The sequence below is a fragment of the Salvelinus namaycush genome, chromosome 8 (genome assembly GCF_016432855.1).
Source record: "Salvelinus namaycush isolate Seneca chromosome 8, SaNama_1.0, whole genome shotgun sequence".
NCBI classification, from domain to species: Eukaryota; Metazoa; Chordata; class Actinopteri; order Salmoniformes; family Salmonidae; genus Salvelinus; species Salvelinus namaycush.
Window position 1 is genome coordinate 4367332 of NC_052314.1, and position 27788 is coordinate 4395119.

Here is a 27788-nt window from a genome sequence, read left to right on the forward strand (position 1 = left end):
TTACACCAGCGTGTTGCTGCGTGTCTTACGGACAGGCACCCTAATGGCTCTGTGGCAGTCGCTGTGTCTGCAGTTACACTCCTCCACGTGTAGGTAGGTGTAGGGCACCACATCTCCATTCAGACACTGTAGGTCCACCGTGCGGTTACTGGACCGGGACTCCTGGCAACAGGCACACGAGTGGTCCAGAGACGCAGCCATCGCAGAGTACCTGGAGGACGGGAGTGAAAGAGAGGTGTTCACAGAGATTAAGAGATCATCTACTTCCCAAGAGACAAAGACACCTCACCAAATGACATGTTTCACAAAACACAAATAAATATGGGGGGTATGTTCCCCCCAGATTAAACCGAGTCCTGGACTAAGAAGCATGTTCAATAGAGATTCATTTAAAATGATTTTCAGTCCATCACTCTGCTTAAAGTGGATAGTGGAAACCTCCCCATGGTGTTGTGGCTGTTATGAGGCTCCACTTGGTTGTGATATTTGCATTGTTTCCACACTCACTTGGTGAAGGTGTTGCAGGATCCCTCACAGTACGGCATCTCCACCTCCTCAATAGACTGGCAGTTCTTGTGGTTGATGAAACTCTTCATGGATCCTCTCTTACAGGCCTTGTCCTTCTCCACACCTGGTATTGGAGGGAGACACACCATTATACATGATCCGTCTGTGAAGACCATGAAAAAGAGCTGCACCTGTTTGAGTCCACTGACTACAAGGTGGCTCTCCTTCTCAATCATGATCAATTAGGAATATCAGTGGTTTTATGATGCATGAATCTGATCATATTCCAATCCTGATATGAAATTGTTAACAGCTTTGAATATTTCACTTTCATACTTACAAATTCTACAGCAGCCGTTTGCAGCGGTCTGAATTGAACCCTGTGGAGAAAAAAGTTTCAACGTTTTCTTTACATAATACATTTCATATTAGGATAAGTGAAGTAATTTTTCTGTCAAATGAAAACTGGTATATCGTGTGTACTGTACTGTCGATCTGATGAAAATGATTGTGTATCGAAACATTTTCAGTAATGTTGGTAATCGAGAGCATATGCAGTGAGCAGGACTTTCTGTTCTTGTTATGTTGAGCACTGTACTCACAGGCTGGCCTTTCTGTTCTTGTTATGTTGTGTCCTGTACTCACAGGCTGGCCTTTCTGTTCTTGTTATGTTGAGTACTGTACTCACAGGCTGGCCTTTCTTTTCTTGTTATGTTGAGTACTGTACTCACAGGCTGGCCTATCTGTTCTTGTTATATTGAGTACTGTACTCACAGGCTGGCCTTTCTTTTCTTGTTATGTTGAGTACTGTACTCACAGGCTGGCCTATCTGTTCTTGTTATATTGAGTACTGTACTCACAGGCTGGCCTTTCTGTTCTTGTTATGTTGAGTACTGCACTGTACTCACAGCCTGGCCTATCTGTTCTTGTTATGTTGAGTACTGTACTCACAGGCTGGCCTATCTGTTCTTGTTATATTGAGTACTGTACTCACAGGCTGGCCTTTCTTTTCTTGTTATGTTGAGTACTGTACTCACAGGCTGGCCTATGTGTTCTTGTTATATTAAGTACTGTACTCACAGGCTGGCCTTTCTGTTCTTGTTATGTTGAGTACTGCACTGTACTCACAGGCTGGCCTATCTGTTCTTGTTATGTTGTGTACTGTACTCACAGGCTGGCCTATCTGTTCTTGTTATGTTGAGTACTGTACTGTACTCACAGGCTGGCCTTTCTGTTCTTGTTATTTTGTGTACCGTACTCACAGCCTGGCCTATCTGTTCTTGTTATGTTGAGTACTGTACTCACAGGCTGGCCTTTCTGTTCTTGTTATGTTGTGTACTGTACTCACAGGCTGGCAGTTGGCCTGCTGGAAGGGTGGGCAATGGATGTTGGAGCTCTGGGTCAGATAGTTATCACCGTTTTTCACACAGCTGTACTGCTGGCACTTGTCACCAGGAGCTGACCATGTATCTCCATGCTGGGCACACACACACACACACACACACACACACACACACACACACACACACACACACACACACACACACACACACACACACACACACACACACACACACACACACACACAAATGTTTGTAATTTAGCAGACGCTCTTATCCAAAACGTTTTTACATTAGTGCATTTGTCATAAGATAGCTAAGTGAGACAACAACATACCACAATCGTAGGGGGTGGGGCGGACTGGGATTTATTTAAGACACTCTTTAAAGAGGTAGGGTGTCAGAGGTTTTAGGAAGATGGGCAGGCACTCCTCTGTCCTCACATTATGGGGAAGCTTGTTCCCCCCCCCCCCCCCACACACACACAACAATATAGATATTTATCAGAGAACTACTTGCTACTTCTTAGTTAATCTGTGACAGTTAAACTGACAGAACCGCTACCTACCTTCAACAACTGCTTGGTCCCATTGATCTGGAGGACACAGTGGGTCTGAACACATTTACCACAGCAGTCATCTGAGGAATAGTCTGGCTCCTGGTACTCATATCCCTGCAGGACAAGAGGAACACGAGTGACTTGCGGCAACACCTAAAAATAATGATAATAATTATACATGTTATTAAAGTGTGAATACAACCGATAGCCTTCCCAGTAGACTCTATAGAATAGAATAACTCAAGAACAGATGCCTCACCGCCCGGATGCCTCACTTCCAATTGAGATTTTTTTAAAAATCAAGGACTAGGATTAATCTGTCGGCAGTTCTGAATCAGACAAGGTTTACTTAATTACTTAATCTGGGTCTAGGAAACCAGCCGATTAAAGTATAAAAACTTGTTGACTGAATAAGTTTAAGGTACTCAATGGTATTTCAACTTTTGGTAAATATTTGAAATGTGAGCAGACACGGCAGCTATACCAGTTCTTACCTTTTCACAATCTTTGTCACATTGCATGAATCCACAGTCAATTTGGTAATGACCAGACTTGGGGTCCACTTTGTTGGTGCAGGTGCACTCCTGGCACTCTGATCCTGGTACTTTAGAATTGGGCTAGAAGAACAAGTAACTCATTACATTACACATTACTTCAGGGGAACAAGGATACCACCTGTCTCTAACACAGGGGAACCAGGATTTCCACTGTCTCTAACACAGGGGAACCAGGATTTCCACAGTCTCTAACACAGTGGAACAAGGAAACCCACTCTCTCTGACATATTGGAACAAGGAAACCCACTCTCTCTATCACAGTGGAACAAGGAAACCCACTCTCTCTGACATATTGGAACAAGGAAACCCACTCTCTCTATCACAGTGGAACAAGGAAACCCACTCTCTCTATCACAGTGGATCAAGGAAACCCACTCTCTTCGAAACTATTTGACATGAACCCATATAGCGCATGAGATTTACTGTACATGTACTGCAATATATTAAAACAAGTATATATAAACAGTGTTAATTTATGTAATAAACATTTCAGATGAGAGAGCAGAACAGTTTGTCATTACCAGGTATTCAACGCCTTTGTGAAGACAAACTCTTTTAGGCTCTGGAAGAGACAAGAGAGACAAACAACCAATTGAGAGAGAGACACAGACAACCAATCCATGATTATCTCAGCAATAAAAACACAGCAATACAAGATAGAGACTTTACCACATGTAGATAGTATAGATCTAGGTAAAGAGACTTTACCACATGTAGATAGTGTAGATAGTATAGATCTAGGTAAAGAGACTTTACCACATGTAGATAGTCTAGATAGTGTAGATCTAGGTAAAGAGACTTTACCACATGTAGATAGTATAGATCTAGGTAAAGATACTTTACCACATGTAGATAGTCTAGATAGTATAGATCTAGGTAAAGAGACTTTACCACATGTAGATAGTATAGATCTAGGTAAAGAGACTTTACCACATGTAGATAGTCTAGATAGTATAGATCTAGGTAAAGAGACTTTACTACATGTAGATAGTCTAGATAGTATAGATCTAGGTAAAGAGACTTTACCACATGTAGATAGTCTAGATAGTATAGATCTAGGTAAAGAGACTTTACCACATGTAGATAGTCTAGATAGTATAGATCTGGGTAAAGAGACCATACCACATGTAGATAGTCTAGATAGTGTAGATCTAGGTAAAGAGACTTTACCACATGTGTGCTCTGGACAGCATTTTCCCTCCGGGACTGAAACCACTGGCACGAACCCAATAGGACAGTTCATGTTGGTTGGTGGGCAAGTGCTGCTGTCACAACCTAGAAGGGGAAACAATAACAGAGTATGGACATTATAATATGAGCTGATTCATGTCTTCACTATGTGTGTGTTTTCAACACGACTGAGCTGAGCCCAGCTGTACGGCACTGGCCTGGTTACACGTCCACCACAGTTCCTGGAACCGTGCTGGAAAGGACAATGTGAAAAGAACATATCCAAGCCTGCACAGTACGGTTCAGGTCGGCACAATACTGTTGAAATAGATCTGATTATAATATGTAAGGTGAAAAAGTGTTGGGAGATCCTTACGGCAGACGAGGCTGGAGCAGCATGGATCGGATGGATCGGTTTGGTTGACATATACAAAGCCTGGACCAGTGCATATCTCTACTGGTGGTTTGGAGCAGACCTTGGGTTTACAGGTCACAGCCTTGGTGGACTCCAAACAAACGCAATCCTGGCACTTGTACTCAAACCTCTCGTTGAACTGTGATGAGATACAACAAGAAGGGAGTGTGATTCTATCAATGGGTTTGGTCAAATGTAGTGCACTAAATAGGTTATAGGGGATAAGGGGGGCATTTGGGTTTCAGACAATGTGGAATAATGCTGTGTGGACGCTGTAAGTAGGTCCTCATAGAAACCTCTGGCATCATCCATGACAGAGCCAGTGGACTAGATAACAGGCTATTATTAAGTAGTAAAATAAAATAACGATGAATCAAAACCAAAAGGTCTAACTTACCTCTCGCGGAACACCTTCAGGGTCAAGGCATCCTTCAAAAACACAAACACCACCATTTAGTAGAACATTCATAGACCTGAAACATCCTTGAAAAGGCTAAAGTCCTAACCATCTTCTCTGTATCGTCAACATGAAATGGACCAATGGCAGTAACTGGGAACACTCACCACACTTATCAACACAGATCCCTGATTCCTTGTTGAAGAGTTTCATCCCATCAGGACAGAAGCAGCCTTCTGTGGTGAAGTTCATCCTAGACTCGTCTGGACTGTAGAACACAACATTACAGTGACAACTCCTATTTCCAATGTACAGCAACTCTATCTTTAACTGTAGGTAGGTATTTTCTCTTTGTCTTATTTGACAGTCATAACGTTGTCTACCTCAGTTAACATAAAACATGCCGCTAGCCAATCTCTAAATAGAAACCTACTTGTCATCACAGGTTGGCTGTTCTGCAGGACCGCAGGGCTTGTAGACTTTGTCAGCTGGGCAGTCGCTGGCTGTTGAAGAAAGATACAACTCAGTCTATAGTGACACCCGAACCCTCTGTCTCAGTCTCCAGTATACATACTGCAATAGTCTGTGTGCCGGGGGGCTAGGGTCAGAATGTCCTATCTGGTATCATTCTCCTGTCTTCTCTGGTGTCCTGGGTGATCTTAAGTATGCTACCTATAATTCATCTCTCTCTCTCTCCCTTCACAGAGGACCTGAGCACAAGGACCATGCCTCAGGACTACCTGGCCTGACGACTCCTGGCTGTGCCTGTCCCCAGTCAACCTGGTCGTAATGCTGATCCATTTTCTGCTGTTGTGACTGCGGCTATGGAACCCTGTCCTGTTCAACGGATGTGCTTGTCCAGGACCTGCTGTTTCGACCCTCTCTCTCTCTCTCCCTCTCTCTCTTTCTTTCTCGACTGAACCTGCTGTTGAACAATCTGGCCTTAATGGCCATGTACTCTTATAATCCCCACCCAGCACAACCAGAAGAGGACTGGCCACCCCTCAGATTCTGGTTCCTCTCTAGGTTTCTTCCTAGGTTCCTGCCTTTCTAAAGAGTTTTTCCAAGCCACCGTGCTTCTACATCTGAATCGCTTGCTGTTTGGGGTTTTAGGCTGGGTTTCTGTATAAGCACTTTGTGACAACTGCTAATGTAAAAAGTGTTATCACCATGGAAAAATGTTCTGACTAATTATTTACAATCAGTTGATTGTAGGACTGAAGCCCGATACTATTTTACACATTACAAAGGGGAACCAGACAAGGATGTCCACTATCTCCATCATTTATCACTTCAAATACAAAAATGCACTAATCTAATATTTACAAATAGAAACCCCCCTCCTCTATTGTGTGGTCTGATCTACAACACATACTAAGTTGTGTTAGTATAGTATTGTTCCTGGTCTGATCTACAACACATACTAAGTTGTGTTAGTATAGTATTGTTCCTGGTCTGATCTACAACACATACTAAGTTGTGTTAGTATAGTATTGTTCCTGGTCTGATCTACAACACATACTAAGTTGTGTTAGTATAGTATTGTTCCTGGTCTCATCTACACAGTTCCTGGTTCCTGGTCATCTACATAGTACTTCCTATCTCTTCAATGGTGAACTTATTTATCTATCCTTATTAGGTGAGTCCTATTTAACATGGTGAGTCTGGATTTTTATAACGAGTACAGTAAGCCTACCACAGAGCTCGGTGTGGTTTCTCCAGTAGATGCATACTCCAAACTGGGCACAGGCAGCAGCGTATGTCTGCAGACTGGTGCACTCCACCGCTGGGTTGGACACGTGGCAGCTGTCATAGACACAGCCCTTGTAGAAGTTGTCAGGTGAGACAAATGGATGACAGGCTGCAAAAATGCTGTGGATTGAAAACCAGAGATGAAGGTATATGAGAAACAGACCTTCCAAATACACTGTAAGAATCATATATGTTTCTGTCAGACACAAAACACACTTCTGTGTATAGTTTAGGGGTAAAGAACTATATCATTGCATGTGAGAATTTAGTCTGTGATAAGTTAGATTGTTGATCGTTACAACAGGACTTCTAACTTTACTCAAACTCCTGACAGACTGATCATTGGAGTAGCTGGCCACTCCTTACAGACTGTATAATGGAGTAGTCGTCCATATTCCCACACGTTCCAGGCATTTGGGTATTTAAATGTGATCACCCTAAGCAGGACATTTTATTAGAGAACTTGTACAATGCCTTTAGGGAGGTTTACCTGTCCTTCAGGAGATCACAGACAGAGGAGTCTGGCTTGCATGGCTTCTGTGTGGGTTCAGGGAGAGGAGAGTTGGTGGGGATTCCAGGTGGCACATGGCAGTCAGGCTTGGAGATGTCCTTGGCTGGCCAGTAGTCTGCCATCACAGCACAGTTCTCCACCAGCTGACCTCCAGGCAACATGCAGTCATCAGCCTGGTTGTTGCTACATGTTCCTGGAAGAGATTCATACAGTTCAGGTTCAAGTCGTTTATTTTGACATTTGCAGCTGTTAAAAGTAATACATACATTGGAAGCCTTTGTTGGAGCTTTCTCACATTTAGTACAGCACATACAGTAAAAATATCAGACACAGACACCAGACAGGAAAGACCAAACCACAGCACAGTTTGTGCTGTCTTGCCAAACCCTAAGGTTCGATATCTGACAACAACCATAGGGTTTTGGTATAAAGAACCCAAACAGATCTGGGACCAGGCTAGTTGTTCACCTTCAACCTTGGATAAATGATTTCCATCAATTCAAGGATCACTCCATTAGTCTTTCTCACACCCTGCTCAGAATACCACGTGATCGCTCTCTGTTTAAGTTAAGTGATTCACAATCATTTCTCAGCTCTTATAGCTGTTTGTTTAAATGCACAAGATACAGAGTTTGAGGACAACAAATGAATGAAACTAAGTCCTTACCACAGTGACCCTGTGTATTGTTGCCAAAGTGTTGCCAAGGAAGGTTGACGCTGAAGCCAGTGACACCAAAGGTAACTACTACCTGGAGGTGTGCTATCTCCAAGACCATGTTGATACCAGAGTTCATCACCTTCACACCGTGCCTTGTGAAGGGTAGTCTCAGGGAAACTCCATCAATAAGAGCCTGAAATACAGATGGCAGGGAGAGAGGGATGAAAGAGAGACGGACGGATGGGGGGATAGAAAAGGATAGGAAAAAGGGATGGAAGAGAGAGAGATATCAATCCATCTTCAGGATCTCTTAAAGAAAGGCATGGTGACTTACTAATATCATGACATTACAGGTTGAATCAAATTGATGGAGAACATCAAATTCATATTTTGTATCAATGAAAGCTACGGATGTTGAGAACTAATACACAATTCAGTTCAGAGAATGAAATAATGGAAGAGAATTGTCTTTCATTTTCAAAGATTTTTTCCCCAGTCCTTTAGGCCCCAAATCCAGCCATTCAACGTATATACGGCCTTAATTGCTTATATTGATTTCTGAGCCCGTTTATCCACTTAAGTTACCTCCAACTGAGCAGCTCCAATGAGGTTGTGATTCTTCAGTGTTATAACTGTTGAGCGGTAGGACACGATGATGGCTCGAGGACAAGACACATCCTCGGTGGGATCACAGTTGACATTGTCGATGTAGATCTTAAATTGGTGACGAGGCCACATCTCCTCCATCAGCACATAGGTGCAGTTCCCTTGGAAGCTGTAGAAGAGCCCGTCGAAGGTGATGTAATGGGGGTCTCCCCAACCCTCACAGACACCTGTCATGAAAATAAACACTGTTATAAAGCAGACAGACATTACGATCCTCTGTAACAAAAAGAAATGTATGAAGTAATATTTATATTGAGTGTTATTCCAAATGTTAGTGATGAGGACGTGTATGTTATTACAGAAACTGGACATGGCCATCGACCTTCTTGACCAGGTCAGAGGAGAAGAAGAAGAAGCTTTCACAACTCACAGTCACACACGTAGTGTTGGCAGCAGTAGAACTCATCCCACTGTAGCACTGGTTTCTTGCCATTGGTACATGTGATTGGCTCAGGCTCTGGGCATTCGTATGAGATGATCTCAATGGTGTTGTTTTCAATGCATCTGGCCAAAGTGCAGTTGCACAGCCAGAAAGTCTCATTTTGCTGATGTTTTCGAGAGAATAGAAAATGACACGTCATCAGAGATCTTTCACAATTCACACAGGAATCAATTGATAAGTCTCTGAAAGGACTTTTCGACCCTCGTTGACATCAAATGTTGGCTATGTGTTATCGAAGTTAAGGGAGCCCAGTTGATTATGGAATGGTTATATTGAGGTACTTACCACTTTGTCCCATTCAGGACAAGTGATTGGTGGTGGGGTTGGTGTCCCAGTTGTGGTTGGTATTGAACTGACTTGATTATCTGTTATTGGCGGACCAGTTATTGGAGGTGTCACTGGAGGACCCGTGACAACTGATTCATGGGTTGTTTGTGATGTGGATGTCATTGGAGTTGTGGCTTCTGTTGTAGTTGGTGGTTTAGGTGTTGTTGTAGGAGCTTTAGTGGTTGTGGTGTCTATGACAGGGGTGGTTGTGGTTGGTTTTTCAGTTGTCTTGGGGGTTGTGGTTGATTCTTCTGTTGTCGTTGGGGTTGTGGTTAGAGTTATGGCTTCCGTTGTAGTTGGTGGTTTATGTGTGGTAGTTGTTGGTGGTGGTGGTGGTGTGGTTGTTGTTGGTGGTATTGGTGTTGTTGTTGTTGGTGGTGTCGTTGTTGTTGGTGGTGTTGTTGGTGGTGGTGGTGGTGTGGTTGTTGTTGGTGGAATTGTTGTTGTTGTTGTTGGTGGTGGAATTGGTGTTGTTGGTGGTGTTGGTGTTGTTGTTGTTGTTGTTGGTGGAATTGGTGTTGTTGTTGTTGTTGGTGGTATTGGTGTTGTTGTTGTTGTTGGTGGTGGTGTGGTTGTTGTTGGTGGTATTGGTGTTGTTGTTGTTGGTGGAATTGGTGTTGTTGTTGGTGGAATTGTTGTTGTTGTTGTTGTTGGTGGAATTGGTGTTGTTGTTGTTGGTGGTGTTGGTGTTGTTGTTGGTGGTATTGGTGTTGTTGTTGTTGGTGGTATTGGTGTTGTTGTTGTTGGTGGTATTGGTGTGGTTGTTGTTGGTGGTATTGGTGTGGTTGTTGTTGGTGGTATTGGTGTTGTTGATGTAGTAATTGGTGTTGTTGTTGTTGGTTTCTGTGTTGTTGTTGTTGGTGGTATTTGTGTTGTGGTTGTTGGTATTGTTGGTGTGGTTGTTGGTGGTATTGGTGTGGTTGTTGGTGTGGTTGTTGTTGTTGGTGTTGATGTTGTTGTTGTTGGTATTGGTGTTGTTGCTGGTGTTGTTGTTGTTGTTGGTGGTATTGGTGTGGTTGTTGTTGGTGGTGTTGGTGTGGTTGTTGTTGGTGGTGTTGGTGTTGTTGATGTTGGTGGTATTGGTGTTGTTGTTGTTGGTGGTGACGGTGTCGTTGTTGTTGGTGGAATTGGTGTTGTTGTTGGTGTTGTTGTTGTTGGTGGTGTTGGTGTGGTTGTTGTTGTTGGTGGTATTGGTGTGGTTGTTTTTGTTGATATTGCTGTGGTTGATGTTGGTGGTATTGGTGTTGTTGTTGTTGGTGTTGATGTTGTTGTTGTTGTTGGTGGTATTGGTGTTGTTGCTGGTGTTGTTGTTGTTGTTGGTGGTATTGGTGTTGTTGTTGGTGTTGTTGTTGTTGGTGGTGTTGGTGTGGTTGTTGTTGTTGGTGGTATTGGTGTGGTTGTTTTTGTTGATATTTGTGTGGTTGATGTTGGTGGTATTGGCGTTGTTGTTGTTGGTGTTGATGTTGTTGTTGTTGTTGGTGGTATTGGTGTTGTTGCTGGTGTTGTTGTTGTTGGTGGTATTGGTGTGGTTGTTGTTGGTGGTGAAGGTGTTGTTGTTGTTGGTGGTGTTGGTGTGGTTGTTGTTGTTGGTTTTGGTGTTGTTGATGTTGGTGGTATTGGTGTTGTTGCTGGTGTTGTTGTTGTTGTTGGTGGTATTGGTGTGGTTGTTGTTGGTGGTGAAGGTGGTGTTGTTGTTGGTGGTGTTGGTGTGGTTGTTGTTGTTGGTTTTGGTGTTGTTGATGTTGGTGGTATTGGTGTTGTTGTTGTTGGTGGTGGTATTGGTGTGGTTGTTGTTGGTGGTATTGGTGTTGTTGTTGGTGGTATTGGTGTGGTTGTTGTTTGTGGTGACTTTGTCGTTGTTGTTGGTGGTATTGGTGTTGTTGTTGGTGTGGTTGTTGTTGTTGGTTTTGGTGTTGTTGATGTTGGTGGTTTTGGTGTTGTTGTTGTTGGTGGTGACGGTGACGGTGTCGTTGTTGTTGGTGGTATTGGTGTTGTTGTTGTTGGTGGTGTTGGTGTGGTTGTTGTTGTTGGTGGTATTGGTGTGGTTGTTTTTGTTGATATTGGTGTGGTTGATGTTGGTGGTATTGGTGTTGTTGTTGTTGGTGTTGATGTTGTTGTTGTTGTTGGTGGTATTGGTGTTGTTACTGGTGTTGTTGTTGTTGGTGGTGGTATTGGTGTGGTTGTTGTTGGTGGTATTGGTGTTGTTGTTGGTGGTGGAATTGGTGTCGTTGTTGTTGGTGGTTTTGTTGTTGTTGGTGGTGAAGGTGTTGTTGTTGGTGGTGTTGGTGGTGTTGTTGGTTTTGGTGTTGTTGGTTTCTGTGTTGTTGTCATTGTTGGTATTGTTGGTGTGGTTGTTGGTGGTATTGGTGTGGTTGTTGTTGGTGGTATGGGTGTTGTTGTTGGTGTTGTTGTTGGCGGTGGTGTTGGTGTTGTTGTTAGTGTGGTTGTTGTTGTTGGTGGTATTGGTGTGGTTGTTTTTGTTGATATTTGTGTGGTTGATGTTGGTGGTATTGGTGTTGTTGTTGTTGGTGTTGATGTTGTTGTTGGTGGTATTGGTGCTGTTGTTGTTGGTGGTATTGGTGTTGTTGCTGGTGTTGTTGTTGTTGTTGGTGGTATTGGTGTGGTTGTTGTTGGTGGTATTGGTGTTGTTGTTGGTGGTGTTGGTGTGGTTGTTGTTGGTGGTATTGGTGTTGTTGTTGTTGGTGGTGACGGTGTCGTTGTTGTTGGTGGTATTGGTGTGGTTGTTGTTGGTGGAATTGGTGTGGTTGTTGTTGGTGGTATTGGTGTGGTTGTTGTTGGTGGAATTGGTGTGGTTGTTGTTGGTGGTATTGGTGTTGTTGTTGTTTGTGGTGTTGGTGTGGTTGTTGTTGGTGGTGAAGGTGTTGTTGTTGTTGTTGGTGGTGTTGGTGGTAATGTTGGTTTTGGTGTTGTTATTGTTGGTTTCTGTGTTGTTGTTGTTGGTGGTATTGGTGTTGTCGTTGTTGGTATTGTTGGTGTGGTTGTTGGTGGTATTGGTGTTGTTGTTGTTGGTGTTGTTGTTGGCGGTGGTGTTGGTGTGGTTGTTGTTGTTGGTGGTATTGGTGTGGTTGTTTTTGTTGATATTGGTGTGGTTGATGTTGGTGGTATTGGTGTTGTTGTTGTTGGTGTTGATGTTGTTGTTGTTGTTGGTGGTATTGGTGTTGTTGCTGGTGTTGTTGTTGTTGGTGGTATTGGTGTGGTTGTTGTTGGTGGAATTGGTGTCGTTGTTGTTGGTGGTGAAGGTGTTGTTGTTGTTGGTGGTATTGGTGTCGTTGTTGTTGGTGGTATTGGTGTTGTTGTTGTTGGTGGTATTGGTGTTGTTGTTGTTTGTGGTGTTTGTGTTGTTGTTGGTGTTGTTGTTGGTGGTGGTGTTGGTGTTGTGGTTGGTATTGGTGTTGTTGTTGTTGTTGTTGGTGGTGTTGGCGTTGGTGTTGTTGTTGTTGTTGGTGTTGTCGTTGGTGGTGAAGGTGTTGTTGTTGTCGTTGGTGGTGAATGTGTTGTTGTTGGTCTTGTTGTTGTTGGTGGTGGTGTTGGTTTTGTTGTTGTTGTTGGTATTGGTGTTGTTGTCGTTGGTGGTGAAGGTGTTGTTGTTGTTGTTGTTGGTTTTGGTGATGTTGTTGATAAACATTCAACGCAACAGAGGACCCTAATCTTATAGTTCTTGCACTTATATGGTCTCTGAGTCTGTTTTTTTTCTTCACATATTAATCCGAAGTCAACATCGCACTCCACAACTTGGCCTGTCGAAGCTACATAGTCCTCTAAGCTCATATCAGGATAGTCTGTAGCTACACATTCAATATCCTGTGGATCTTCACACACTTCTTTTCCACTCTGTGTGATATTCCAATACGTTTCCCAGTCGCTCTTGTCTTTATCATCATCTTCATCATACCATTCTGACCACTCACAGGTAGGAATACAAGGAGTAGTTGTTGGCTCTGTTGTCTGGGGGATAGTTGTTGGTGGTATTGTTGTTGTTGTTGTCGGTATTGGTGTGGTTGTTGTTGGTGTTGGTGTGGTTGTTGTTGGTATTGGTGTGGTTGTTGTTGGTGGTATTGGTGTTGTTGTTGTTGGTGGTATTGGTGTTGTTGTTGTTGGTGGTATTGGTGTTGTTGTTGGTGGTATTGGTGTTGTTGTTGTTGGTGGTATTGGTGTTGTTGTTGTTGGTGGTATTGGTGTTGTTGTTGGTGGTATTGTTGTTGTTGTTGTCGGTATTGGTGTGGTTGTTGTTGGTGGTATTGGTGTTGTTGTTGTTGGTGGTATTGTTGTTGTTGTTGTCGGTATTGGTGTGGTTGTTGTTGGTATTGGTGTGGTTGTTGTTGGTGGTATTGGTGTTGTTGTTGTTGGTGGTATTGGTGTTGTTGTTGTTGGTGGTATTGGTGTTGTTGTTGGTGGTATTGGTGTTGTTGTTGTTGGTGGTATTGGTGTTGTTGTTGTTGGTGGTATTGGTGTTGTTGTTGTTGGTGGTATTGGTGTTGTTGTTGGTGTTGTTGTTGTTGTTGTCGGTATTGGTGTGGTTGTTGTTGGTATTGGTGTGGTTGTTGTTGGTGGTATTGGTGTTGTTGTTGTTGTTGGTATTGGTGTTGTTGTTGTTGGTGGTATTGGTGTTGTTGTTGGTGTTGTTGTTGGTGGTGGTATTGGTGTTGTTGTTGTTGATGGTGGTGTTGGTGTGGTTGTTGGTGGTGTTGGTGTGGTTGTTGGTGGTGTTGGTGTTGGTGGTATTGGTGTTGTTGATGGTGGTGTTGGTGTTGATGTTGGTGGTATTGGTGTTGTTGTTGGTGGTGTTGATGTTGGTGGTATTGGTGTTGTTGTTGTTGATGGTGGTGTTGGTGTTGATGTTGGTGGTATTGGTGTTGTTGTTGTTGTTGGTGTTGTTGTTGTTGGTGGTATTGGTGTTGTTGTTGTTGATGGTGGTGTTGGTGTGGTTGTTGGTGGTGTTGGTGTTGGTGGTATTGGTGTTGTTGTTGGAGGTTCTGTTGTCAATGTGGTAGTTGTTGGTGTCCACGGTGTTGTTGTTGGTGTTGGTGTTGGTGTTGGTGTTGGTGTTGGTGTTGGTGTTGGTGTTGGTATTGGTGTTGGAACACATATCTCAACACACTCCCCGGTCTCTTCATCAAATATAGGCGTTTTTGGAGGGCATCCTGGGTAACAACCTATAAAGAAGACAGTGTGATTTAGTTGTTTTGATTGAGTTCTTACATTTAATAAAGTTGAGGTCAAAAAAAATATTAAGACTTTGTTAAGAAGGGCATGTGCATATGGAACAAACATGCAGGCTGATGCCAATCAAATCAAATAGCATGCTGCCTCACCTTCCAGATTTGGAAGAGGGTTGTCACAGGTCCCATTTAGATTCAGACAGGTCTTGTAGCAAGGTGTGTGGCAAGGGCTGTAATGCCATTCACATTCACCTGGATCGTTGTAGTAGTCACAGAACACAGCTACAAAAGGGAAAACGTACAGGTTCATACACTGAATACACATTGCATGCCCTCAGCAAGTGGCACCCTATTCCATATGAAGTGCATTACTTTTTATCAGAACCCTAGGTACCCTGGTCAAAAGTGATCCACTATAACGTTACACATTAAGATATCTGTTTAAACCAACAAGCTAAAATATACTTTAGATCCACATCCTCACATTGTCACCAAGTTTAGGTTCTTTCAACAACATATTCATTTACTTAGCATTGTAAATTCTAATCAGTCAAATTACACCAGACATGTCAAATCATTTCAATGCCAAGCCTGACAGTCAAACAGTGGAAGTGTGTGACCTTTGGGACACAAGCATAATGAACCCCATAAAAAGATGTGTTGTACTTACGACAAATCTCTGGTGTTCTCCATGCAACACAGACTCCAGCTTCAGTGCAGGCCTGGGCGTAGGCTGCTACAGCTGTACAGAAACACTCACAGTCTCCACCAGTATCACAGGCACAGGAGTCTTTCACACAGTTCTCAAAGTACAGAGTAGGGTCTACCTGTAAAACACATACAGAAAGAGCACACAAGATGCACTAATACTGTATTTTTTTTGTTTCTTACAGCATTTTTCAAAACACATACAGCAATAGACATGTTCATGAATAAAATCATTGAGGATGACAAGATAGTCAATGTTTGAAACGATTTGGGTGTATTTTTTGGTTCAGAAGATTGACTGTCCACCAGTCTTTCAGTGTTCTGCCTGATACTTTCACTAGGTTTATAATTGTATGGTATATACATAGCAATACGCTGCAGCACTGTACCTTCTTGTGGCACAGTTGGAAAGTCTTTCCTGTGATGATGCTGCACTGCATCTTAGCCCAGTTGTGACGGTTGGGTCTGGCTCCACATGGGTCCACGTTGCTTTCTGCGTCGGGGCAAGTGCTTGACACTTTCCAGCTGTTAGCAAAATCCACAGGGCTGCTGACTATCAGCTGACCTTGCGTGGTGAAGTCATCTCTGCCGTCTCCATTATAGTTCCCACACAGGCCGCACACTGCTCCCTATAGACACATAGAAACGATAAGGCATACACAGTGGAACTGTACCAAATCAATCACTGTTAGCAATACACAATGCACACTGATGTCTGATGTCTTGTTCATCTATTTCGAGTCTATTTCATCACAGGTTCTCTATGTGTTAACCCTTCAACACTAAACTTACACTATGCTGTGGCTCCAGGACGATGCGGACGGTAGTTTTGCGGTCCCACAGCACTGCGATCCCGATGTCTGACTCAACAGTCAGGTACAGACCGACGGTCCTCACCCGGTACTGGATCTGAGAGCCCACTCCTAGGTTCACCACTTCATAAGTCCCCTTTGATAGTTTCAGCTCTGTTCTCTGTAAGGATAAGGATTTATCACTTCCTGTTCACAGACAATTGCAAAATTCTGGTAACTTTCCCCAAAATCCCAGGTTTTCCAGAAATGCTTGTTGGAGGAATCAAGGATTTCCTCCTTATTCCCTTGTAATTTCAGAAAATGTGCAATTATGATTTCTGGAAAAACAGGGAAGTTGGGGAAAGTTACCCGAATTTTGCAAAACTATGACAAACAATACACTTTCTAAAGCTTTTTATGAAGAAGAAAAGGCTTGAATGTCGTACTGATTTTTGTAGTTATTTGGAAGAAAGTTTTACTTGCAATGATTGTGATGGTGATTTTACCTACTTTAGTTGAATTCACTAATTGTACTGCCACTCTGAATAAGTCGCTTTGAATAAGAGCATTTGCTAAGTAATGCAAAATGATGTATTGTTATTGTATGTATGAATGTCAAATGATCTCTCATTATGATCCAACCGATATAGAAAGGAGAACGGCTCATTATAAAGCCTAAAGTGGAGTAAATGGAATGGTATCAAACACATCAAAACCAGTCATGCATTTGATGCCATTCCATTTATTCCGTTCCAGCCATTACTGTGAGCCCATTCTTCCCATTGAAGGTGCCACCAGCCGCCTGTTAGAGCGAGTCTTTTGTCCAGTCTTACCCCCAGTTGAACCCTGACAGACTTGGAGCAAGTGGTGCCTGTGGTTCCACACGGTATGTTCTCTGTGATCACCATGAAGTTGTCCTGGACAGGCCGGTTCCCACATTTGTTCTTAAAAGAGAGACAGGGGGAGAGAGTACTTTAGAAACCAAATGAGACTTTTGCAATTTAAATGATTAGTTGGTAATATAGAAGACAACAGCAGTACTATTATACAAACATATTTTTTTGTATAGAAACACATCACAATTTAATTGAAATAAATTGCAATGTATTGAGATGTCCTGATAAGCATTGATTACCTGGACAGCCACATAGCCACATTTTCCTTGGAAGCCATACGTGCGCTCATCAAAGGTTTTGTAATGGCCACTGCCGTAGATGGTACAGGTTCCTGGGCACTTCTTATCTGTGCACTCCCATTTCCCACTCTTACAGGTGCTACATGTGTACAGTATGAGAGACACTAAGTCAAATATCCTCTTCAAATACAATCCTGATCACATTAGCTAGAGAGGATGAAGGAAGCCCTCATTTTGTGTCATGAAATCTCATTCCATTTCGTTTTAGTCTAGAATTTCTATTATTTATGGTACCATATCATATAATGTCATATCATACCACATAACCTCACATTGTATCGTTTTATATCAGATAATAACATATAACCATAAAAGCTCAATAACTCACCAAGTGTTACATCCGTTTGGGATCTGTTTTCCTGGGGCGTAGAGGAATCCATCATGGCTGCATGGGCATTCATGTTTTTTCACACACATACCTTTCCCATCCTCCCACAGACTCATGGGACACTTGCACCCAGACTCACACTCTGCGGAGAACTGTGGTCAAGGAGAGAGATGGAATTAAATAAAGAAGTCAACCCTTAGGTCAGGTACTAATGGAAGTCAACAAGTCAACTCACACAGTCCATGAAATCTGGGTTCCTACAGCTACGTGTACACTGTACTCCCAGGTCATTGGAGCAGTTCAAGAACACCTTCGGCGACTGGCAGGCTGTAACAGAAGCAGTTTCATTATTATTACACAATAAGTTGTCAATTTAGATCTGGGTTCAAATACTATCTTTCAAATACTTCTAGGGCCGGTTTAAAACAGATTAAGCCTAGTCCTGGACTCAAGTAATTTAAATTATCTCTCATATAGTATTTGAACACAAGTCTAGGTAAAATACTGTACACATCAAAGGGATAATGGGATATCAAAGGGACACAGAAAGGCTACTTACTACTCTCTGAACGCATTTTCCAGGAACGGCAGTGGAGCTTCCCATTGTTGCAGACACTAGAAGAACACACATGATATCAAGAGCTATTTTAATATTGGAGTAACATTGCAGGATTGTGTACTTTTTATACTAGCAGATAATATGACAAATTTGCTGCTTTGGTAGGTAGGTAAGTTAGGTAAATAAGTAGACGGGTAGGTAGGTAGGTAGGTTGGTAAGTAGTCACTTAAATAGGTAGCTAGACACTTTATTAGATAGAAACAGTCTCTTACCAGTGCTCCTCCTGAATGTTGATGGACTTCCCAGGCTTGATGTGGACCCCGTTGTGGAAGCAGGGGCATTTGTCCATGGGTACACAGGTGCCCCTATCATCCATGTAGAGTCCGTCCGGGCAGGAGCAACCATCCACGGGGAGGAAGTCGTTGGTACATCCCTGGCGTTTGCTGGCCAGGGAGCTACAAGTCAGCTGACATCTCTGGAGCTGGTCAGAGTAGGTCTGAGACGCTGGGCAGTTACCAGTGTATTTGTCTGGTTGCAGGGAAATATGTAAAGTGTTGGATAAAGTTAAGATTGGCAGTGTTGGAAAACTTCACTAAAGGCTCTATTTAACTCCAGGAAGGAAGAGGATTAAGTAAGTAAGTGTTGTTAAAGTTGGTATCAGATGAGATGAGAAGACACGGTAATTTATTTTTTAGCTCTGGTCAAGGTATTCATTTATTCCCCAAGAATAAATAAAAAATGTGTTTGTCATACAAACTAGATGCCACAATAAAACCTTTTAGAAACCTTCACAACCGGGGAGGTTGGGGAATTTGTCAGGGTTACCCCCTGTCTCTTCTACTTTTTGCAATGACAGTGGAATCCGCCAGGGTTGTCCCCTGTCTCCCCTACTTTTTGCAATGGCAGTAAAATATGCCAGGGTTGTCCCCTGTCTCCCATACTTTTAGCGATGGCAGTAGAACCATTTGCAGAATGCGTATATTCTAATCAGAATTTCAGTGAACCTTTTATTGGTAGCCAGGAGAGGCCTCTACTGTCATCTCCTTTCACTAATATACGACAAGACATAAATATGAGAAGTGTAAATCACTTACCACACACGTTCTCTCTCCAGCCCGACAGGACCACTCCCTTGGTAGCACAGTCTCGTACATAGGAGGAGAAGACGGCACACAGGCAGTCTTCACTCTTCTCACAGTTGCAGCTAGCGTACGTGCATCGCTGCAGAAAATATCAAGTTTAAGTAAATGTTCCACACGTATTAAATATATGACAAATCTCATTGGCCAGAGCTTTCGCATTACAAACAGTATTACAAACAGCATTCAAAACAGTCAGAAAGTTCAGGACAAATATGTACAAGTGTACATATACCAGAACCAGCCAAGATATAATTGTGAGCGTTCCAAACCAGATGTAACTCAATTGAAATGTACCAGTTTTAGTTATACAAAATGTGTTACCTTGTAGTAAAGCTCGGGGTCCACCATGGCATGGCACTTGGCAAAAGTGCTGTCAGAACTTCTTAGCATGGAGCACCAATGTTTAGCATAGTTCTCTGAGTAAACAGAAGATGGCAAGAGTTCAAATATGTCTGATACTGTATAAACTGCTGCTTGCTGCATCGCTTTGGATCCAACGACATGATACTGCGGTTGTTGACATAAACATTTATGAAATGCTTATGTTCTGCTTTTCATTGAGTTATGTAAGGCTTAACCTTCAATTAAAAAGTTAGTGAAGAGGGCTTACCATTCTCCACACTGAGGGAGCAGGGGTCGTCCAGCCTCTCCTCTCTGTCTCTACAGGTAGGATTAGCCTTCCAGGAGTTCCCAAATGAAGAGGCTGTTCCCTCCACCATACCCTGAGGGGTCTTCATGTCATCAGAAAGAACCTTGTTGAAGTTCCCACACAGACCTAGAAGAAATAGAAACAGAAATCAACACCATATAAACCTACACCAAACAGAAATCAACACCGTATAAATCTACACCAAACAGAAATCAACACCGTATAAATCTACACCAAACAAAAATCAACACCATTTTTGTACTTTCTTGCTGTTTTTATTATTTTAATGAGCCCCGGTGATTAAGATTCCAATTTTTATTACATTTACATAAAGTAAAATTCAAATGCCATATATAACTGATATCTGCTCACCTTCAGAGGTATATGCCTACAACTTGGGAGTTAACTTACCTTGTGTCTTGGTCTTGTAGCTCTCGTCCAGGGTGACATAAACCTGCATGATAGGGACCAGCTGGATCTGAACCTGCAGCCCAAAGCTGGTCTGGAGAATCATGTGGAAGGACGACGGCTTGAACACACTGATGTCAGCTACGGGAAGACAAACAAATAGACTAATGACAGATGGGAACAAGACTGAAAGAGTTCCTGCTGAGGTAGTCCTAATATGGACAATGTACACTAATGTCAGCTGGGAACAGAAAGGGGGGTTGGGGGATGGGGGGGATTACCATTAAATTAAATATGATTCATTTTTTATTTAAACTTTTTTTTAAATTAACATTAAACATTAGTGTACTTATTACTGTGTCAATAGCTTTGGAAGTACAGTGTAATAATACATAGAAATACGCAGTTGATATCTATACAGGCGAATGTTTCATTCTATGTTCATTATATGTTACTGGTTGCACTTTCATAACATAGAAGAGTGTACATAATCTTTATTATATACTGGGTGATTCGGGCACTCAATGCTGATTGGCTGACAGATGTGGTATATCAGACCCTATCACAAAACATTTATTTTTACAGCTCTAATTACGTTGGTAACCAGTTTATAATAGCAATAAGGCACCTTGGGGGATTGTAGTATATGACCAATGTACCATTGGTAAGGGAAGTTGCGTCGTGCCCAAGAACAGCCTTTAGACATGGTATATTGGCCATATATCACACCCTCTCGGGCATAATTGCTTATTAATTATTCCATGTCCCACCTGTGTTGTAAGGCAGAGTGATCTGTGCATTGTGGCTGACTTTCCCATCGGCGGTAATCACCAAAGCCTGGAAAATGAAAACAAGAGCCTTGATCAACTAATCCTATTCAACACAAGACTATATGTGCAGTATATACATTTTACATACATATAAGTACTTATACAGTCAGATCCAAAATGATTGGCACCCATGTTTTCATTATTTTTCAATACCTCACCCTGCGAGGATAACAACACTGAGCCTTTCTCTAGAAGGTTTTAGGAGACTGGAGAACACATTGGGAAGTATCTTAGACCATTCCTCCATACAGACCAGTGGAAGCATAACAGCCCCATAGATCAAAGATCCACCACCATTTTATACAGTAGGTATCGAGCTCTGTTTTGCATATGATTCGTCTTTTTGACACCAAACCCACCCCTGGTGTGCGTGGCCAAAAGAGCTTCATTTAATAGTCTTTCTTGCTCATCTTATTCAAGGATGCCTTTAAATTTGTACCTGACTGTAAATACACAGAGATAGTGTATAATATACATGTGTATATGTTCAAGTGTATATGTCAAATCTCCATCTTTTAATGAAGGTAATACTCACGTTGTTTCTATCATTGTTTAACAAGACCACAACACTCTTGAGGCAAGTGTCAAACTTCTGTCTTATACAGGGAACCAGCTGGACCAGCACAGTGAACTTTGGACTGGCTTCATCCTGAAACAGAGAAGGGAAAACAAAAAAACTAAAACTAAAAATTTATGAGAAAACGTTGTGACATAAAATGTCATCCACTTATTATCTAGATTGTCTCTTCATAAAAGTGTAGTGTAATTGTCAGTTACCTTGCTTTCCACCTTGGCTAAGGGGTAGTAGCAGTCCCCATGGAAGGTGAATGCTTTCCCATCGAAGGTCGTCACATGTGAACCCTCCTCAACTGCACATGTACCAGGGCTGGGCAGACTTTTACAGGACCACTGACCATGGTGACAGACACTGAATCACAGACACAGAACAAATTATGAAGTCATTTACAGGACCAAGGATCATGGTGACAGACACTGAATCACAGACACAGAACAAATGATGAAGTCATTTACAGGACCAAGGATCATGGTGACAGACACTGAATCACAGACACAGAACAAATGATGAAGTCATTTACAGGACGACTGATCATGGTGACAGACACTGAATCACAGACACAAAATAAATGATGAAGTCATTTACAGGATAAACCAGATACATGAACCCTCTGTTAAGACTTCTGTCTTAACTTAACTTGTTATTTTAACTGTACAGTGCTTTACATTGAGCACTTTAAGTCTAAACCTTTGACTCACCATTCCTCACGGTCCTGTCTGAATACTTCTCCAGAGTTGTAAACTTTGTCGTGTTTGCACTGACACTGGTCCTGAGTGACACACCCCCGCTTTGAGATGTCATCAAACACAGTCCCTACAGAGTGGTGAAAACAGACATGTCATGAATATCACCACAGGCCCTACAGAGTGGTGAAAACAGACATGTCATGAATATCACCACAGGCCCTACAGAGTGGTGAAAACATACATGTAATGAATATCACCACAGTCCCTACAGAGTGGTGAAAACAAACATGTCATGAACGTCACCACAGTCCCTACAGAGTGGTGAAAACATACAACGTGTCATGAATATCACCACAGTCCCTACAGAGTGGTGAAAACAAACATGTCATGAACGTCACCACAGTCCCTACAGAGTGGTGAAAACATACAACGTGTCATGAACGTCACCACAGTCCCTACAGAGTGGTGAAAACATACAACGTGTCGTGAACGTCACCACAGTCCCTACAGAGTGGTGAAAACATACAACGTGTCGTGAACGTCACAGAATGAGATACAGTGAGTTATGAGATACAGTAATGAGATACAGTGAGTCTAACGCAATTTGTGGTATAATGGAACGAACTGTATAATAACGAAATCTGTACAAATACACTTTATAAATTATATGTATTATTACTAAATGTAAACCAAATGTGTATTATGACTAAATATATAATATCATCACTGTTATACTGATACATTGAGGTGTGTTGTAGTTCTCTATCATCACTGTTATACTGATACATTGAGGTGTGTTGTAGTTCTCTATCATCACTGTTATACTGATACATTGAGGTGTGTTGTAGTTCTCTATCCTCACTGTTATACTGATACATTGAGGTGTGTTGTAGTTCTCTATCATCACTGTTATATTGATACATTGAGGTGTGTTGTAGTTCTCTATCATCACTGTTATACTGATACATTGAGGTGTGTTGTAGTTCTCTATCATCATTGTTATACTGATACATTGAGGTGTGTTGTAGTTCTCTATCATCACTGTTATACTGATACATTGAGGTGTGTTGTAGTTCTCTATCATCACTGTTATACTGATACATTGAGGTGTGTTGTAGTTCTCTATCATCACTGTTATACTGATACATTGAGGTGTGTTGTAGTTCTCTATCATCACTGTTATACTGATACATTGAGGTGTGTTGTAGTTCTCTATCATCACTGTTATATTGATACATTGAGGTGTGTTGTAGTTCTCTATCATCACTGTTATACTGATACATTGAGGTGTGTTGTAGTTCTCTATCATCACTGTTATACTGATACATTGAGGTGTGTTGTAGTTCTCTATCATCACTGTTATACTGATACATTGAGGTGTGTTGTAGTTCTCTATCATCACTGTTATACTGATACATTGAGGTGAGTTCTGGTTAAAGGCTGACCGTGAGGGCAGAAGCAGCCGTCCATCAGGTGTTCTTCACACAGGGAGCTGGTGTCTGAGTGGGTACAGGTATCCATGCAGGGAGAGCCACTCTCCAGATACACCATGTTGAACGGACACTGCTTGTCTAAGAAAACAAAGAAAATCAATTATAGTGCATTTTATTATTATATGTTAATATGTATATATATATTTATTTATATTTTTAGACATTTGTGTGATCTGAAGCTGACTATGGACAATAAAGAGTTATTTTTTTGCATGTGACTTTTTGATCTACAACTGTACTGTAATCCAGTAAATGTTTTCCTGAACACCCAGACAGTTATTGAGATGTCCCATTACCACAGAAGGCTGTTGTTCTCCAGTGGGGTGGCTGTCCCCCGGCGTGGGAGCACTGTCTGGAGTACTCTGCCAGGGTGCTGCAGACACAGAAGCTATCAGAAGTGTTGCTGCAGCCACACAGGTCCTGAACACAGGCCTGGATGTAGGGCTCAGGGTTCACGACCGCACCACAGGAGCTCCACAACGCCGAGCGCAGGAGCTGGTCACACTGGGCATGCTGAGGAGGAGGAGGAGGAGGAAGAGGTGGAGGAGGAGAAGTTATAGGTGAATGAGGGAGAGGAGGAGGAGGAGGAGGAAGAGGTGGAGGAGGAGAGAGGAGGAGGAAGTGGAGGGAGAAGAGGAGGAAGTTGAGGGAGAGAAGGAGGAGGGGAAGGAGGAGGAGGATTAAGAGGTGAATGAGGAGAAGGTACAGGTGAATGAGGAGGAAGAGGAGGAAGAGGAGGAGGAGGAGGAAGAGGAGGAGGAGGTGAATGAGGGGAAGGTATAGGTGAATGAGGAGGGAGAGGAGGAGGGGGTGGAGGAGGGTGAGGAGGAGGAGGTGGAAGAAGGGAAGGAGATGGAGGAGGAAGTGGAGGGAGAGAAGGAGGAGGAGAGGAGAAGGAGGACGAGAGAGGCGGAGGAAGTGGAGGGAGAGAAGGGGGAGGAGGAGGAGTGGGAGAGAAGGAAGAGAAGGAGGAGGAGGTAGAGGTGGAAGAGGAGGAAGTGGAGGGAGAGAAGGGGGAGGAGGAGGAGTGGTAGAGGAGGAAGAGGAGGAGGAGGAGTTAGAGGTGGAAGAGGAGGGAGAGGAGGAAGAGGGGCGGAGGTGGTGGAGGGAGAAGTGGAGGAGGTGGAGGGAGAGAAGGAGTGGGAGAGGAGGGGGAGGAGGAGGAGGTAGAGGTGGAAAGGAGGTGGAGGGAGAAGAGGAGTGAGAGAGAAGGAGTGGGAGAGGAGGAGGCAGAGGACAGGACGCATAAAAGGTTAAGGAGGAAGAGGGGGAAGAGAAGGAGGAGGAGGTTGTAAGTTGCAATACGAATAATATTATGCCATATTTGAACTTTATTCGTTCCATATGGCAGTCAAATAAATCAATAGAATGAAGTGAAGTACATGGAAATACTGTAGTCTATTTGTCAGGCTGAACAGACTGGAGGTAGAACTTACAAACTCCTTGCATGTGTCCTCTTTAGGCTGAACGTCTGCAGGTTCATCTTCCTCTTCCTCTTCATAGGGGTCTTCACAGTCCTCGTTGGGCCTGTGGACCTTCTGTCTGTTTCCAAACTCAATGGGGCTCACTTTACGACCTGCAGGGAAATAACACGATGTCATCCTTCATCAATAAGTGATTAGAAACGCATATAAATGTGTATAAATGTATATTAATGAACTTACAACCTATGTGAAATTACACTGATGCTACTAGATATAAGAATATATAACAGTCACTTAGAATATATAAATAAATAGCATGTTAATAATAACAACTAAATAAGTCATTATATATATTTAGATAAATGCTTAGAAATTCGTTATAACTGACTATACATGTAATAAATGATAATATTAGCCACTTGGAAAATATTGATTACACTTAACACCTTAAAACCTTACAGGAATAAGCCATTAGAAATACTTGTACATATTAATATAAATGATTATAAGTGTGTTATAAATGACTATACATGTTATAATCCTCATGAATTGTAACGCTAATAATTCTTAGAAATGCTCACCATCATGAATAAATTCACTGTGGACTGGAAGGCCATTGAAGTCTCCACAGAGACCACAGGTACGGTTGGTATACTCCATGTCCAGCTCCACCTAATGCAAACAGTGATGGGTCAACTATTCTCTAAGGTAGACTCAGAGAAATGCCGTTGCCACGAGCAGCAGAGCAGATATTGAGATGAGATACAAGACTTCACTCTCACACAGTCACACACGTGGTATCTGTGTATCTGCACGGGTTCGTTTTACACTGTTCACTGTTTAATGACAGCAGTCAATTTCAGTGAACTTATTGATTCTTACAAAGCAAATAAATAAATACACTTCTGTATGCATTCTTCTAAGTAATGTTTTGATTCTTATAAAAGCTTACCATGACGGCATCTTCTCCATTCCACATGACAACCAGGCCAACCTTGGAGTAAAGTTTGGTGTAAACTGCATTCCTCTCCAGTTGAACTCCTCCATTGTAGTACGGCAGAGTTACACTGGGAATAAGGATGAAGAACATAATTAATAATAGAGATCACATAGAAATGTACCAATGTGTCAATTAACAACAAAGAGACACAAAATACAGTTAAATCCTTTGAATTCAAAATGGAATCCCTGGAAATATGTCAGAGTACTGTCTCAGATGGGAATAGGTAACAGCATAATATAAATCCATTACTTTTTGCAGAGAGGAAATGGTATATATATATATATATATATATATATATATAGATAGATAGATAGATAGATAGATAGATAGATAGATAGATAGATAGATAGATAGATAGATAGATAGATAGATAGATAGATAGATAGATAGAGTATATCAACACTTTATTTATTTATTACAGTCTAATTGATTTTTCCATGGCTCGCTGGAAAGAGGATGTAAATCTCAGTGTAACATCCCTGATGAATTAGAGGACACATAACATAAAACATTTGTGGAAAACTTACATTTCTCCATTGACCGCGACCTGAGTCTTGGTCAGATGGAAGACCAGGTCGTTGATAGTGACCACTACGTGTTTGACCGTAGGGTTCCCCTCGGTCTCAGTAGCCTCGTTCCTCTTCAGGTGCACAGAGAACTCCTGGTAGGACTCAGAGTGGCAGTCGGAGGCCAGGTTGTATTCACACGTCCCTGGGAACTGGTACACGTCTCCATCGAAGGTCTTGAAGTGCTCTCTGCCCCAGGTGCTGCAGATGCTGTTCACATGGTTGGACTGGCGAGCTATGGAGACGAAAACAGAAAAAGTTACCCACTTTAAATTTATGGAATCAGAAAGAGACACAATTTATAACTTTGCTGTAAATTGTAAATAATGCAGCATTTATTTCAAAATATCCAATTGTAGTGGATTGTGAATCAAGATATTAAAAAATATGACACTCTTAGAAAGACTGCACTCAGATTAGCTCCAAGCAAAATTGTTCATAATAACAAAATGTGTCTGTTCCTGACTGATAGTTGCCTCGAAATAGATAGAAACTTAATCTAACGCCATCTCTATACAGTATCTATTTCTATGTTTGACTGTTTGTCTTTGTCTGCATAGATCAAAATAAATCACTGCTATTTCCAAAATGATCCTGTATCGTCTTACCTTTCTTGGCTTTCACCTGGACGGCGCTCGTTAGTGGCAGAGCGAGAACACACAACCACAGAGTTGTCCACCCCATAGTTAGTGTCCAGGTGAAGTGGGCTTCAGGTAAAAGTGTAGAGTTCTGCTCGACAGCCTCCTTTATAATGGCATTGTTTAATCTGTCTGTCAGTTCACACCCATCAGAAGGAGGATGTCAGACATCTTTATTGAGACATGGTAAACATGTCTATTGACAGGGCCAGATTAACGACTGGGCAATCAGATAACATAAGAACACGGCATAAGTCATTGCAAAATTTGAAGAATTGCAGGAAATTAGCTTTAAAACAGCAACATTTTC

General features: G+C 42.2%; 1 protein-coding gene across 1 annotated transcript; it reads right to left on the reverse strand.

The window, feature by feature from the left end:
• Positions 1–27649, reverse strand: LOC120051656 (mucin-2-like). Its single transcript, XM_038998548.1, has 45 exons — positions 27625–27649; positions 26802–27075; positions 26224–26338; positions 25853–25943; positions 25284–25423; positions 24144–24360; positions 23800–23925; positions 22367–22481; positions 21869–22019; positions 21627–21740; positions 21032–21098; positions 20265–20402; positions 19815–19979; positions 19526–19620; positions 19157–19283; positions 18335–18590; positions 18063–18118; positions 17739–17830; positions 17504–17655; positions 17116–17254; positions 16814–16924; positions 15982–16161; positions 15579–15818; positions 15152–15308; positions 14635–14763; positions 14407–14475; positions 11245–11781; positions 10193–10929; positions 8903–9077; positions 8452–8699; positions 7876–8059; positions 7188–7401; positions 6642–6817; positions 5379–5448; positions 5113–5213; positions 4946–4977; positions 4510–4687; positions 4134–4238; positions 3485–3525; positions 2901–3023; positions 2416–2520; positions 1856–1984; positions 848–887; positions 508–631; positions 1–211 (listed from the first exon to the last, which is right to left on the reverse strand). The coding sequence occupies exons 1-45, from the start codon at positions 27647–27649 to the stop codon at positions 1–3; spliced, it is 7071 nt and encodes a 2356-aa protein (XP_038854476.1).
• Positions 27650–27788: the final 139 nt, after the last annotated feature.